The sequence below is a fragment of the Entelurus aequoreus genome, linkage group LG12, assembly GCF_033978785.1.
Source record: "Entelurus aequoreus isolate RoL-2023_Sb linkage group LG12, RoL_Eaeq_v1.1, whole genome shotgun sequence".
Taxonomy (NCBI): Eukaryota; Metazoa; Chordata; class Actinopteri; order Syngnathiformes; family Syngnathidae; genus Entelurus; species Entelurus aequoreus.
The window spans coordinates 42,029,458-42,043,189 of record NC_084742.1 but is presented as its reverse complement, the minus strand read 5'-3'; the positions used below and the strand labels follow the sequence as shown (position 1 = coordinate 42,043,189).

The following is a 13,732-nucleotide window of genomic DNA, read 5'->3' as shown; positions in this document are numbered from 1 at the left end:
ACCTTGTTTAATACATGTAGTGCTAAATTTGACCAGTAGAGGGCAACAACGCTAATAGTGATAAGTCACATACAATGTTTGGTGTGTGTGGTGTAAGTTCTATATGGTATAGTTTACTGTGTGAATATATTAACACTAAATCTTCTATTTTATGAATGAAAAATACACAATTGACATTATTTATGTAAAATACACAATCGACGTTAAACTTTTTGTTATGTTTATTTTATTTTTATGTTTGCAGTCTTACAAACCTAAATGAAGGAAGAAGTGTAAAGAAATAAAACTAAGGAAGGAAAATGATTCAAAAGAAGAACATCAATCCTCAACAAAAACTGGAGCTTCTTTTTCTTTGTACTGTTAACTAGCTGCACACGCTGGAAACGAGTAGCGAGGGCAGAATAATGACTTTATTGACATTGCAGTGTGAAAGCCGATGTGTTTACTTTGCAATTAAGTAAACGCAGTCTCAAAGAAATATAACCTGCAGAGGCACTTTCTGACAAAACATCCACATTTCAAACATTTCATTGAATGTCCGGCCCCTGAGCCCTTGGGCTCTTGAAACGGCGGCCCTCTTCATTATGTAATAGAATAGGGGTGGGGGTGACGATTCGATCCAGAATTGATTCTCGGTTGAACACAATTCTTGATTCAAAGCGATTATTGCAATTTATTATTTGATATAATAATACTGCATAATGAAACTTTTTCAAAACAGGTCACAGGTTGGAAATGATCCCTCTAGAGCATGCGGCTCCTTGACCACTCTGATGCGGCTCAGCTACATACATGCCGACCCCGATACAGGCTGTTTATATATATATGTGTATATATATATATATATATATATATATATGTATATATATATATATATATACACACATATATATATATATATATATATATATATATATATATATATATATATATATATATATATATATATATATATATATATATATATATATATATATATATATATATACATGTATATATATATATACATATATTTATATATATATATATACATATATATATACATGTATATATATATATATATATATATATATATATATATATATATATATATATATATATATATATATATATATATATATATATATATATACATATATTTATATATATTTATATATATATATATTTATATATATATATATATATATATATATATATATATATACATATATATATATATATATATATATATATATATATACATATATATATACATATATATATACATATATACATTGTCTTTATAATCCGTTTTGTCATTTAACATCAATTAACATTGATGTTCATCAACATTGTCACGTTATCGATGGGAAAATTCATTTTTAGACAATATGATTTGCCTGAGCGGCTAGGAGACACCGAGAGTAACAAGCGGTAGAAAATGGATTAGAAAGGAAAGATTAAAATAAATAAAACTTTTTTTTTAACTTGGGACTTCCCGTGGGCCGTAGTTTGGGGACCCCTGTTTTAAAGCGATTCACACACAGCATAAAACGTTTGGTGGACAAAATGAGAAAGAATGAGTGGCATAAAATATGTCTATTTCTGGCATCGTTGAAGAAAGTTATGGATGTAAACAAACTACGGTGAGTTCAAGGACCGCCAAATTAGTAGGACAAAACGGCGCTCGCCAAATGCTGTCATCAGAGATGCATGTTTAATATAAAAAGTGGGATTTCTAATAATTAGGGAGGTTTGTGTCACGTTGTCCTCCTACAGAAACCCTATTAAAACAAAAACTTTTTTTTTCTTCCCCCCATCTTTTTCTATTTTCATAAATTTTTGAAAAAGCTCCAGGGAGCCACTAGTGCGGCGCTAAAGAGCCGCAGGTTGCAGACCCCCGAGCTAACCGAATGTAATTGTGAGCAAGTTGCAAACATCCCCTTAAATCATTGAGTTAAGTTAATAAAACAAGAGTTTAAGGCTGGATGTATGTCCGACATAAAGTTGCAAGGGCAGGATTACTTCACTCTGGGCTTATCTTCCGCTCATTCACTCAAGGTTATGGTTAACGTTCTATGCTTGGGAATGCTGCAACTTCCCAGAAAACAGTATTGTTGAGCTTTTAACACACTGTACTGCACTAGCAGATTATAAACAACCTTTGTTTTCCCGTCCTAACAATTCTCACAAAGATACCTGGAATCGGGGTGGATTCTGAGAGAGGAATTCCAGCAGACAAAACAAAGATTGTTTATTTTCGCCGCTAACCGTTAAACATACATCATGACCTTTTAAAGCCAGAGACTGCTCAGCTTGACACCCTGTGCCCTCCATCTTGGTTAAATACACCATGTTTGTTTGTGTCCGTCCTGCACCTTTTTGTCCCCAAGAGTAAGGGGGAAAGCACAACAAAGGCTATTTGTTATGACAGGCCTATTTCATCTATAGAAGCACACTGTGTACAGGCCGCTATAGTTGGCGTGTGCACGTTGAACAATTTTTCACGTCAAACACACACATTCCAGTGAGATGATCCCTACATAAGCCTCAGTTAAACCCTTGCAAGGGGTGCCCCAGAATCACTCATCTTTATCATAATGTTGTTTGTTGCCATCCAGGTTCTTGCGTCTGTGGATCGCCGTGCTGGTCATCTACCCGACCAACCAGGCTGTGATCGCGCTCACCTTCTCCAACTACGTTCTGCAGCCCCTTTTCCCCACGTGCTTCCCACCGGAGATCGGCCTGCGCCTGTTGGCCGCCCTCTGCCTCCGTGAGTCACATGCTTCGAACTCATTTTTCAGCTCCAAAACACAAAGCATGAGACATCTAAAAGACATAAGCCAGCTGGAAAACTCTGATCTGATACAAAGTACAGTAATTGGCTCCGAGCCTGACCGTGGTAAACTAATTTAATAGGGGTTATTCATTATAAATCAAAGATTTTCATAGCTAGAGCATAAAAAACCTGTTTATGACCTTCTAAATAGGGGTTATAACATCATTATACCACACTCATAGTCATTCACACTCACTGAGGCTGAGCCAATCAGTAGCCATGATACTGAAAAACACGCTCTAATTGGTTTGGTCTCATCTAGTGGTCAATACTAGAGATGTCCGATAATGTCGGACTGCCGATAATATCGGCCGATAAATGCTTTAAAATGTAATATCGGAAATTATCGGTATCGGTTTCAAAAAGTAAAATTTATGACTTTTTAAAACGCCGCTGTACGGAGTGGTCCACGGACGTAGGGAGAAGTACAGAGTGCCAATAAACCTTAAAGGCACTGCCTTTGCGTGCCGGCCCAATCACATAATATCTACGGCTTTTCACACACACGAGTGAATGCAAGGCATACTTGGTCAACAGCCATACAGGTCACACTGAGGGTGACCGTATAAACAACTTTAACACTGTTACAAATATGCGCCACACTGTGAACCCACACCAAACAAGAATGACAAACACATTCGGGGAGAACATCCGCACCGTAACACAACATAAACACAACAAAACAAATACCCAGAACCCTACAATATACAAACCCAGCTACCTCAAAAACCCAGCCCCCAGCATGTCCCAAATTCCAAGCTGCTGTTTTGAGGCATGTTAAAAAAATAATGCACTTTGTGACTTCAATAATAAATATGGCAGTGCCATGTTGGCATTTTTTTCCATAACTTGAGTTGATTTATTTTGGAAAACCTTGTTACATTGTTTAATGCATCCAGCGGGGCATCACAACAAAATTAGGCATAATAATGTGTTAATTCCACGACTGTATATATCGGTATCGGTTGATATCGGAATAATTAAGAGTTGGACAATATCGGATATCGGCAAAAAAGCCATTATCGGACATCTCTAGTCAATACTACTGTAATGTTGAAAGTTGTTGGTCATTTAGCCACTTTTATGCTTGAAATGCCTAATTTTGGTCAAAATTTCAGAGAATATGCCTAGAGAATATCGCACAAAATCGATAAGGTGAAGCCGCAAACTTGGAAGCGCAATGTTGCGAGGAGTATTTTCTTATCAATAAACTTATTTGTGAATGGTATATGAATACAAAGTAAAAATCTCAAATTATTCCATTTTATTGTACACAATTGTGTTAGCAACAGAAAGTCAATAGTGTAAAATACGTCCACAAAAGCAAAAAACAGCTGTTGGCTCTCATTTAAATCTTTTGGCTTTTTGCCCCCAAAGCCCTCCTCTGGTACACAAGGACTTGTTGTAAACAATATAACGCAATTTAAATACAACTGTATCAACAATGTAACAATATGAATACCACTAAAAAAAAGCACAAATATGTTTGTAAAGATAATCAAAGAAGACTACTGATAAATGTCTTCTCATGTTAGTATCAATCCGATACCAATACTACCTTTGGTATCTATATTAATAATAATAATAATTAGCTTTATTGTCTTCGAGGAGAAATTTGTCTTGGACATCAAGACACAGCGTTTTACATACATACATACATACATACAGTACATACAGTTCATCCGTCAATACAGTGACAGCCGTGAACATTGCGCAGGTATATCAGTTAGTTATGAGATCACACATTACACTCCCCCCGTATTGCACACCTCCCATATTGTACTATCCCAATATTGCAATGCTTATTATTGCATCCGGTTATTACAGTAGTTTTCTGTTAAGTGCTTTGATTGCCAGTGGGACAAAGGAAAATCTATACCTGTTGAGTTTGTATGTTGCTATATTATCATTATTAAGATTGAAAAGACAGAAAAAGGCCACTTTGTCAAAAGAAAAAGGCCATAAAAAAAATCTAAAAATGTTCAGAAGAAAAAAGCCCATTAGTTGGTAAAGTCCTGGCTCATCCTTTTCCTGTTATCTTATACCAAGTGTTGGCACTGACATGACACTGCTGGATCCGAATCTTTCCACAAACTTAACACACGCTGAACAAATACTGCAAGAGGACATCAGACAACATACGAGACGCACAATGATGAGTGCAAACATTGTCTCAGGGTGTTTGGCCAAAAGGACTGGAGAAAAGTGGTTTGAGCCTCATAAACAACTGAAGTCCTCCCTAAAAGATCCATAACCATAAATGTCCCTAACAAGTTCTTTTTATGTATTTTTTGCTCGTGAAAATGAATCCTGGTGTGACATCATCTACAGGACTGAAGCCCATTTCCTCGCATAGACAGCGAGGATAAAGGCATATAAAACTATTATTTTAATCAATTAATTGCATGTTTTTCATCCACAATTACTTCAAAAGTGATATCGTTATGAGCAAAAAGAAAATATAAAAGAATCGCCATTTCCAGATTTCCCTACACACTAAAAAATAATTGGTTATTTTGATAACCCAATTTATGAGTTGCTAGTGATGGATTAAATGTTGGAGTTATTTTTATGAATAGTAATCCATTTTTTGGGTTATAAGGGTATTATTTTAACTAAATTTCTGGGTTTTCAAAATTTTGAACCATTTTTGGGTTGTTTTTCAAAAACCTACTTTTTTCTTAAAGGGAATTTTATTATGGATTATTTACAATCACCCAACATTGAGTTAGCATAACTCAACTTTTGGGTTGAACAATTCAACCCAATAGTTTGGTGGGGAATAACCCGACATTAAGTTATCATAACTTAACTTTTTGGTTAAACAATTCAACATAAAAGTTGGGTTGAAAAATGAACCCAAAATGTTGAGTTAATATACGTAACTCAAATAAGGGGTTCGTCCTTTTCTGAACCAGCAGTTGGGTTAAAATTGGGTTATTTTTTTAAGCCAACATTTTTTAGTGTGTACTCTTCCAACTCCTCTTCCATGGAAACCATAGCCTTTGTTTCTCCATGCTCTTTCAGCTTTCCCTAGCATCTTGAGGTAAAACATCAGTAGAAGTGGACGCAAAATAGAATACTATCGCTTACCTTTTTTTTCTCTCGTTTTTCTTTGTCCGTTTTTTCCGCAGCCTTTCTTCCCCGATGGGTGCTCCTAATTTTCGGGATCGCGTTTGGCCTCAGTCTTTTACATTTTTTTTTTTTTTATCTCTGCTCGGACCAAAACCTACATCTACGGAATCAGAATAATTCAAGGGGGTCCTATTATGCAAAACCAACTTTTCTAACCTATTGGTACCTGCTTTCTTGTATTAAGTCCCAAAAATTTGACATCAAACAATGGCGACATGTGGAGGCACGTAAATAAGACTACCCACAAGAGACGGTCAGAAAGCGGTTTGAAGACGGTCTGTGAAACATAATCAATGCAAAATTCCATGTTGTGTAGGCCAGAAATAAGTGTTTTGAATGTAGAAAAAATATATAATATGACCTCTTTAAAATGATTGCTGCAAATTGCATTCTTCTCGCTTGGTCTGTCCCATTTTGACTTGAGAGGTCCATACTTTACTCATATTCCCATCATTTGTAAATGTACGTATGCAGGCATTCTTTCGACGTATTGCTTCAACCTGCACTAAGGCTTATGGCAGACCTGTTTCATAATTCCTTCAAATTCTGCATGAAAATAACATGATTCGGGGGGAAGATGCTACCAAAACACATACCGGTACTGTAATATGAAATTGCTTCCAGTCTTCTGTACGAGACGTCAGCAGGGTGATGTAAGAGTGTACGTTCCAAAATCTGCTGAAACTTGTCTAAACATAACATGCCTAAAATCACTTCTGTACCTATTTTTGGGAAAATTTGACCTGTCATTTTTAGGTCCAGAACTACAAACCCCGTTTCCATATGAGTTGGGAAATTGTGTTAGAAGTAAATATAAACGGAATACAATGATTTGCAAATCATTTTCAACCCATATTCAGTTGAATATGCTACAAAGACAACATATTTGATGTTCAAACTGATAAACTTTTTTTTTTTGGCAAATAATCATTAACTTTAGAATTTGATGCCAGCAACACGTGACAAAGAAGTTGGGAAAGGTGGCAATAAATACTGATAAAGTGGAGGAATGCTCATCAAACACTTATTTGGAACATCACACAGGTGAACAGGCAAATTGGGAACAGGTGGGTGCCATGATTGGGTATAAAAGTAGATTCCATGAAATGCTCAGTCATTCACAAACAAGGATGGGGCGAAGGTCACCACTTTGTCAACAAATGCCTGAGCAAATTGTTGAACAGTTTAAGAAAAACCTTTCTCAACCAGCTATTGCGAGGAATTTAGGGATTTCACCATCTACGGTCCGTAATATCATCAAAGGGTTCAGAGAATCTGGAGAAATCACTGCACGTAAGCAGCTAAGCCCGTGACCTTCGATCGCTCAGGCTGTACTGCATCAACAAGCGACATCAGTGTGTAAAGGATATCACCACATGGGCTCAGGAACACTTCAGAAACCCACTGTCAGTAACTACAGTTGGTCGCTACATCTGTAAGTGCAAGTTAAAACTCTCCTATGCAAGGCGAAAACCGTTTATCAACAACACCCAGAAACGCCGTTTGCTTTGCTGGGCCTGAGCTCATCTAAGATGGACTGATACAAAGTGGAAAAGTGTTCTTGTTAGGACTTGGCATAAATGAGGACTCAGATGCAGAGGAGTGACAATTGACTCAGACCTTTATTTAAACAATTCCTTGCTATCTCTAGGACAGAGTGATTAAAGAAAGTGGCTACAAAATCTATCTAAGATATATTCAAGCACTTATAGGGTATTAGCATAGGACATAAGGCAATAAACAGAAAATCACTCCATAAGGAGGAACCGGCAATAGCCAAAAAGTTATATGAGTCGAATACACACAAAAAAAACAACAACAATCTATAATGATCTACAAAAAGGAAATTATCTCATGCTAAAAGGTTGAGACGCTATAAACAGAAAGTATGTATAAAGTATTTGAGAGGCCTGAAAACTAAAAGCGCTCCAGAAGGAGGGGGAAAAAAAAAAGGAAGACAAGGCACTATGAAAATTGATACAAAAGACTTGACCAAAAACTTTAGCAAAAGAAAATCACTCTCTCAGAGGGAACAAAGGAATCAATAAACAAAGCGAGACAATACTTAACAAACTTGGTTGATGGCTGTGAACAAGGCTGTGGACAAGGCTGGAGGTACGTAGCGAGACGATATACTCTGGCAACAAGACAGGGGAAGACGAGGACTATATACACATGAGGGAGGGTGACACAGGTGGACACAATCAGGCAATCAGGAGAGACATCAGACCAGTGACACAGGAGGAAGGGCAAGTGGCCTGAAACGAGAGGAGGATTAGAACTTTCAAAATAAAACAGGAAATGTGCCAGACAACCCCACAACAGGACTTCCCTCACCACGGTGTGACAGTACCCCCCCCTCTATGGCCGACTCCGGACGGCCCAGACTGTTCGGGGTGGTCTCTGTAGAAGTCCCTGATGAGAGTGGGGTCGACAATGTGGCGGGAAGGAACCCACTGTCTCTCTTCAGGTCCGTATCCTTCCCAATCCACCAGGAATTGTCTGCCCCGACCCCGGTTGCGCACTGCCAACAAGCGTTTAACCTTGTATACTGGTCCACCTTCAATTACTTCGGGTGGTGGAGGGGACGTGGTGGCTGGGACCATGGTGCTTTCTTTGGCTGGTTTGACCTGACTGACGTGGAAGGTGGGATGGACGCGGAGGGATCGAGGCAGACGAAGCCGAACCGCTGCAGGTCCGACGAGCTTGGTAATTGGGAATGGACCTACAAAGCGTGGTGCCAGTTTCCTTGATGTGACCTTGAGGTGTAAGTTCTTGGCTGAAAGCCAGACTCTCTGACCGGGTTCGTATGCAGGCGCAGGTCGTCTCTTGCGGTCTGCCGCTCTCTTCATCCGATCTTGTTGTCTAGTCAATACTTGACGGGCGGCTGCCCAAATGCGGCGACAACGTCGGACCATGGCATGGGCGGAGGGGACCGACACTTCTGACTCATTCTCTGGGAAGAGAGGGGGCTGGTACCCTAAGGCACAATGAAAGGGAGAGAGGCCGGTGGCTGATGTAGGCAGCGAATTGTGCGCATACTCTACCCAGACCAGGTGTTTGCTCCATGTGGAGGGGTTCTGGCAGACCAAGCACCGGAGGCCGGTTTCCAGCTGCTGGTTAAGTCGTTCGGTCTGGCCGTTGGCTTCCGGATGATATCCTGATGTCAGGCTGGCCTTGGCTCCAATGAGTCGGCAGAACTCCCTCCAGAACCGTGATGCAAACTGAGGTCCCCGGTCTGTAACAATGTCTTTGGGAAATCCATGAACTCGGAATACATTAGTCATCATAGTCTCTGCCGTCTCCTTGGCGGATGGTAATTTAGGCATAGCGATGAATCTGACCATTTTGGAGAATCTGTCGACTACAGTGAGGACGGTGGTGTTACCTTGTGAGACCGGGAGGCCTGTAACGAAGTCCATCGAGATGTCTGACCACGGTCTGGAGGGGATGGGGAGCGGCTGAAGAAGTCCCATGCGAGACCTGGAAGACGTCTTGTTCCTGGCACAGACCGAACAGGCCTCTACATACTCTCGGACCTCTGTCTCCATGGCTGGCCACCAGAACCGCCGGGAGATCACAAACATAGTTCTTTTAACTCCCGGATGACACGAAAGCAGCGAGGTGTGAGCCCAATGAACCACCCGGGGACGCAACTCAGTGGGGACAAACAATCGATTAACAGGACAACCCCTAGGTGGCGGGGCCACACCGTTAGCTTGCTTTACCTCAGTTTCTATTGGCCAAGTTACCGCTCCTACCACACAGTTCAGTGGAAGGATGGTCTCAGGTTGCTTGGCCTCAGGCTCGGGGTCGAATAATCGTGACAAGGCGTCTGGCTTGACGTTGCGGGACCCCGGCCTGTAGGAGAGCGAGAAAGAAAAGCGATTAAAAAAAAACGCCCACCTGGCCTGGCGAGAATTGAGTCTCTTAGCCTTCTTTATGTATTCTAAGTTCTTGTGATCTGTCCAGACAATGAATGGGTGTTCGGCCCCCTCGAGCCAATGCCTCCATTCCTCCAAGGCGAGCTTCACCGCCAGCAACTCCCGATTGCCGACATCATAGTTTCTTTCAGCTTTGGACAGCCGCCGCGACAGAAAGGCACAGGGATGCATCTTCCCGTCCTGCTGAGAGCGTTGAGACAGCACTGCTCCAACTCCTTCATTAGAAGCGTCCACCTCCACGACGAACTGGCGCTGTGGGTCCGGAATGGTGAGGATGGGCGCTGAGGTGAAGCGGTGCTTGAGCATCTGGAATGCCCTCTCTGCCTCTGGAGACCAGTGGAACCGCACCTGGGTGGAGGTAAGAGCATGGAGAGGAGCAGCTATTGCGCTGAAGTTTCTGACAAACCGCCTGTAAAAGTTAGCAAATCCCAAGAATTGCTGAACTTTCTTGCGGCTGTCAGGTGTCGGCCAATCGGCCACAGCGCTAACTTTAGCCGGATCCATCTGCACTCTTCCAGGGGCTACAATGAAGCCCAGGAAGGAAACAGTGTCGGCATGAAAAACACTCTTTTCAGCTTTAACATATAGATCATTGTCTAGGAGTCTCTTTAAAACCTGATTTACATGGTCTTGGTGAGTGTCACTGTCAGGTGAATAAATCAATATATCATCAAGATAAACATAGACAAAATGGTCCAGAAAGTCTCTTAGTACTTCGTTGATCATGGCTTGGAACACGGCCGGGGCATTGGTGAGACCAAAAGGCATGACCCTGTATTCATAGTGACCATTGGGTGTGTTGAATCCGGTCTTCCACTCGTCTCCCTCTCTTATTCGGACCAGATGGTAAGCGTTGCGTAGGTCCAGCTTGGTGAATATTTTAGCCTGTTGGAGTTGGTCGAAGACAGAAGACATGAGGGGAAGAGGGTAACGGTTCTTGATGGTAATGTCATTCAGGGGGCTGTAATCGATGCAGGGCCTTAACGACCCGTCTTTCTTCTTCACAAAGAAGAACCCTGCTCCTGCTGGCGATGATGACGGGCGAATCAGGCCGGATTCCAGTGATGCCGAGATGTAATCGTTCATAGCAGCTTTTTCTGGACCCGAGACGGAGTACAGACGCCCTTTGGGAATTGTGGCCCCGGGGAGTAGATCAATGGCACAGTCGTAGGAACGGTGGGGTGGCAGTGACAGGGCCTTTGTCTTGCTGAAGACTTGTCGTAGATGGTGATAACAGGGGGGGACAGAATTCAGGTCCGGAAATTCTGAGTCTGTGACAGGTTTAGCAGAAAAAAGATTAATTTCTTTGACACTTTCTTTCTGGATAGTAGAAAAATTACAGTTCTGGGTACATTCCCTTCCCCATTCACTGATCGTCCCTGTCTTCCAGTCCACACGAGGGTTATGCTGGTACAGCCATGGATACCCCAAGATCAACGGATGAGAAGGAGAATTAATCAAATATGGACAAATTTGTTCCTGATGGCCGTCAATGTTCATTTGGACAGGTTCACAGATGTGTGTGATGGTGAAAAGCTCCTTACCATTCAGAGACCTGGCCTTAATGGGTTTAACTAGTGGTTCTGACTTGAGTCCTAGTCTCCTAGCTAAACCCCAGTCCATCAGACTCTCATCTGCCCCAGAGTCTATTAACGCCTCAAGCGATGTGACTGTGTGATTTGTTAACGTGATCTTGGTATGAGTGCGTGGCCTCTGAGGAACAGCCGGAATGTGACTCACCGCCTGGGATCTCTTGGTTGGACATGAAACGACAAGATGGCCGCCCTCTCCACAGTAAAAACATCTCCCCTCCATCAGCCGCTTGCGTCGCTCCTCTGGCGTCAGTCGGGCTCTCCCCAGCTGCATGGGCTCCCCCTCCTGGTTGGTGCGTAAGTGAGGATGTAGCTCCAGGGGTGAGCGCCGAGTCGTCGACCAGTTAGGTGCTAAAGGATGGGTGGTTCTCCCTGCAGCTTCCGATCCTCCTCCTCGCTGTCGTTTGAGCTGGGCTAGTCTGTTGTCCGTCCTGATAGCGAGCGCGATGAGGGCATCTAGGTTATCGGGTAGGTCCAGGGGAATGAGGAGGTCCTGTATGGAAGCTCCGAGCCCCTTAAGAAAAACATCATAGAGCGCCATGTCGTCCCACCCACTTTCAGCTGCCAGCGTGCGGAAGCGGATGGCGTAGTCGCACACGGAGCCGCTGCCCTGCTTTATGCTGCTTAGCTCTTGTGCCTTTTCTCTGCTGGAGGACACCGGGTCAAAAGTTCTTGTTAGAGCAACTTGAAAGTCTTTAAATGAGTGGCAGAGTGACGAGTTCCGCCCCCATTCGGCAGAAGCCCACGCTTTGGCTCTATCCGTAAGATGGGAAATCATGAAAGCAATCTTGGAACGTTCAGTGGGGAATGCATGGGGCATCAGTTCAAAATGAATAGCACAGTCTATCAAAAAAGTTTTGCACAAACCAGGAGCGCCAGCATATGGCGCCGGAGGGGCCAGCTCGCAGCCGGCTCCGGAAGGAGGTGAAGACACAGTGGGGGCAGCGGGTGGCGTGGGGGGATGGGTCGCCGGAATCGGTCGAGCAAGCTGCTCAAGTAGTCCTTGTAGCTGGGAGGAAAGGTGACCCATGTTTGCTGCCATCGCCGTCTGAAACGCCTCCTGTCGGGCGAGCCGTGATTCCTGGGTGTGCAGGATTTCCGTCAGTTGTTTTGCCTCTGCTGAGTCCATACTGGCCAGAGTATACCGTTAGGACTTGGCATAAATGAGGACTCAGATGCAGAGGAGTGACAATTGACTCAGACCTTTATTTAAACAATTCCTTGCTATCTCTAGGACAGAGTGATTAAAGAAAGTGGCTACAAAATCTATCTAAGATATATTCAAGCACTTATAGGGTATTAGCATAGGACATAAGGCAATAAACAGAAAATCACTCCATAAGGAGGAACCGGCAATAGCCAAAAAGTTATATGAGTCGAATACACACAAAAAAAACAACAACAATCTATAATGATCTACAAAAAGGAAATTATCTCATGCTAAAAGGTTGAGACGCTATAAACAGAAAGTATGTATAAAGTATTTGAGAGGCCTGAAAACTAAAAGCGCTCCAGAAGGAGGGGAAAAAAAAAAAGGAAGACAAGGCACTATGAAAATTGATACAAAAGACTTGACCAAAAACTTTAGCAAAAGAAAATCACTCTCTCAGAGGGAACAAAGGAATCAATAAACAAAGCGGGACAATACTTAACAAACTTGGTTGATGGCTGTGAACAAGGCTGTGGACAAGGCTGGAGGTACGTAGCGAGACGATATACTCTGGCAACAAGACAGGGGAAGACGAGGACTATATACACATGAGGGAGGGTGACACAGGTGGACACAATCAGGCAATCAGGAGAGACATCAGACCAGTGACACAGGAGGAAGGGCAAGTGGCCTGAAACGAGAGGAGGATTAGAACTTTCAAAATAAAACAGGAAATGTGCCAGACAACCCCACAACAGGACTTCCCTCACCACGGTGTGACAGTTCTGTGGTCTGACGAGTCCACATTTCAAATTGTTTTTGGAAACTGTGGACGTCGTGTCCTCCGGACCAAAGAGGAAAAGAACCATCCGGATTGTTATAGGCGCAAAGTTGAAAAGCCAGCATCTGTGATGGTATGGGGGTGTATTAGTGCCCAAGACATGGGTAACTTACACATCTGTGAAGGCGCCATTAATGCTGAAAGGTACATACAGGTTTTGGAGCAACATATGTTGCCATCCAAGCAACGTTACCATGGACGCCCCTGCTTATTTCAGTAAGACAATGCCAAGCCACATGTTACATCAACGTG

At 42.4% G+C, this 13,732-nt stretch overlaps 1 protein-coding gene across 1 annotated transcript in view; it reads left to right on the top strand.

The window, feature by feature from the left end:
* Positions 1-13,732, top strand: part of slc7a8a (solute carrier family 7 member 8a) — a 59,835-nt gene that overhangs the window by 23,725 nt on the left and 22,378 nt on the right. Inside the window, exon 3 of the mRNA XM_062065995.1 lies at positions 2,601-2,752. Coding sequence (XP_061921979.1) covers positions 2,601-2,752 — 152 coding nt within the window. The remainder of the gene's footprint in view (positions 1-2,600; positions 2,753-13,732) is intronic.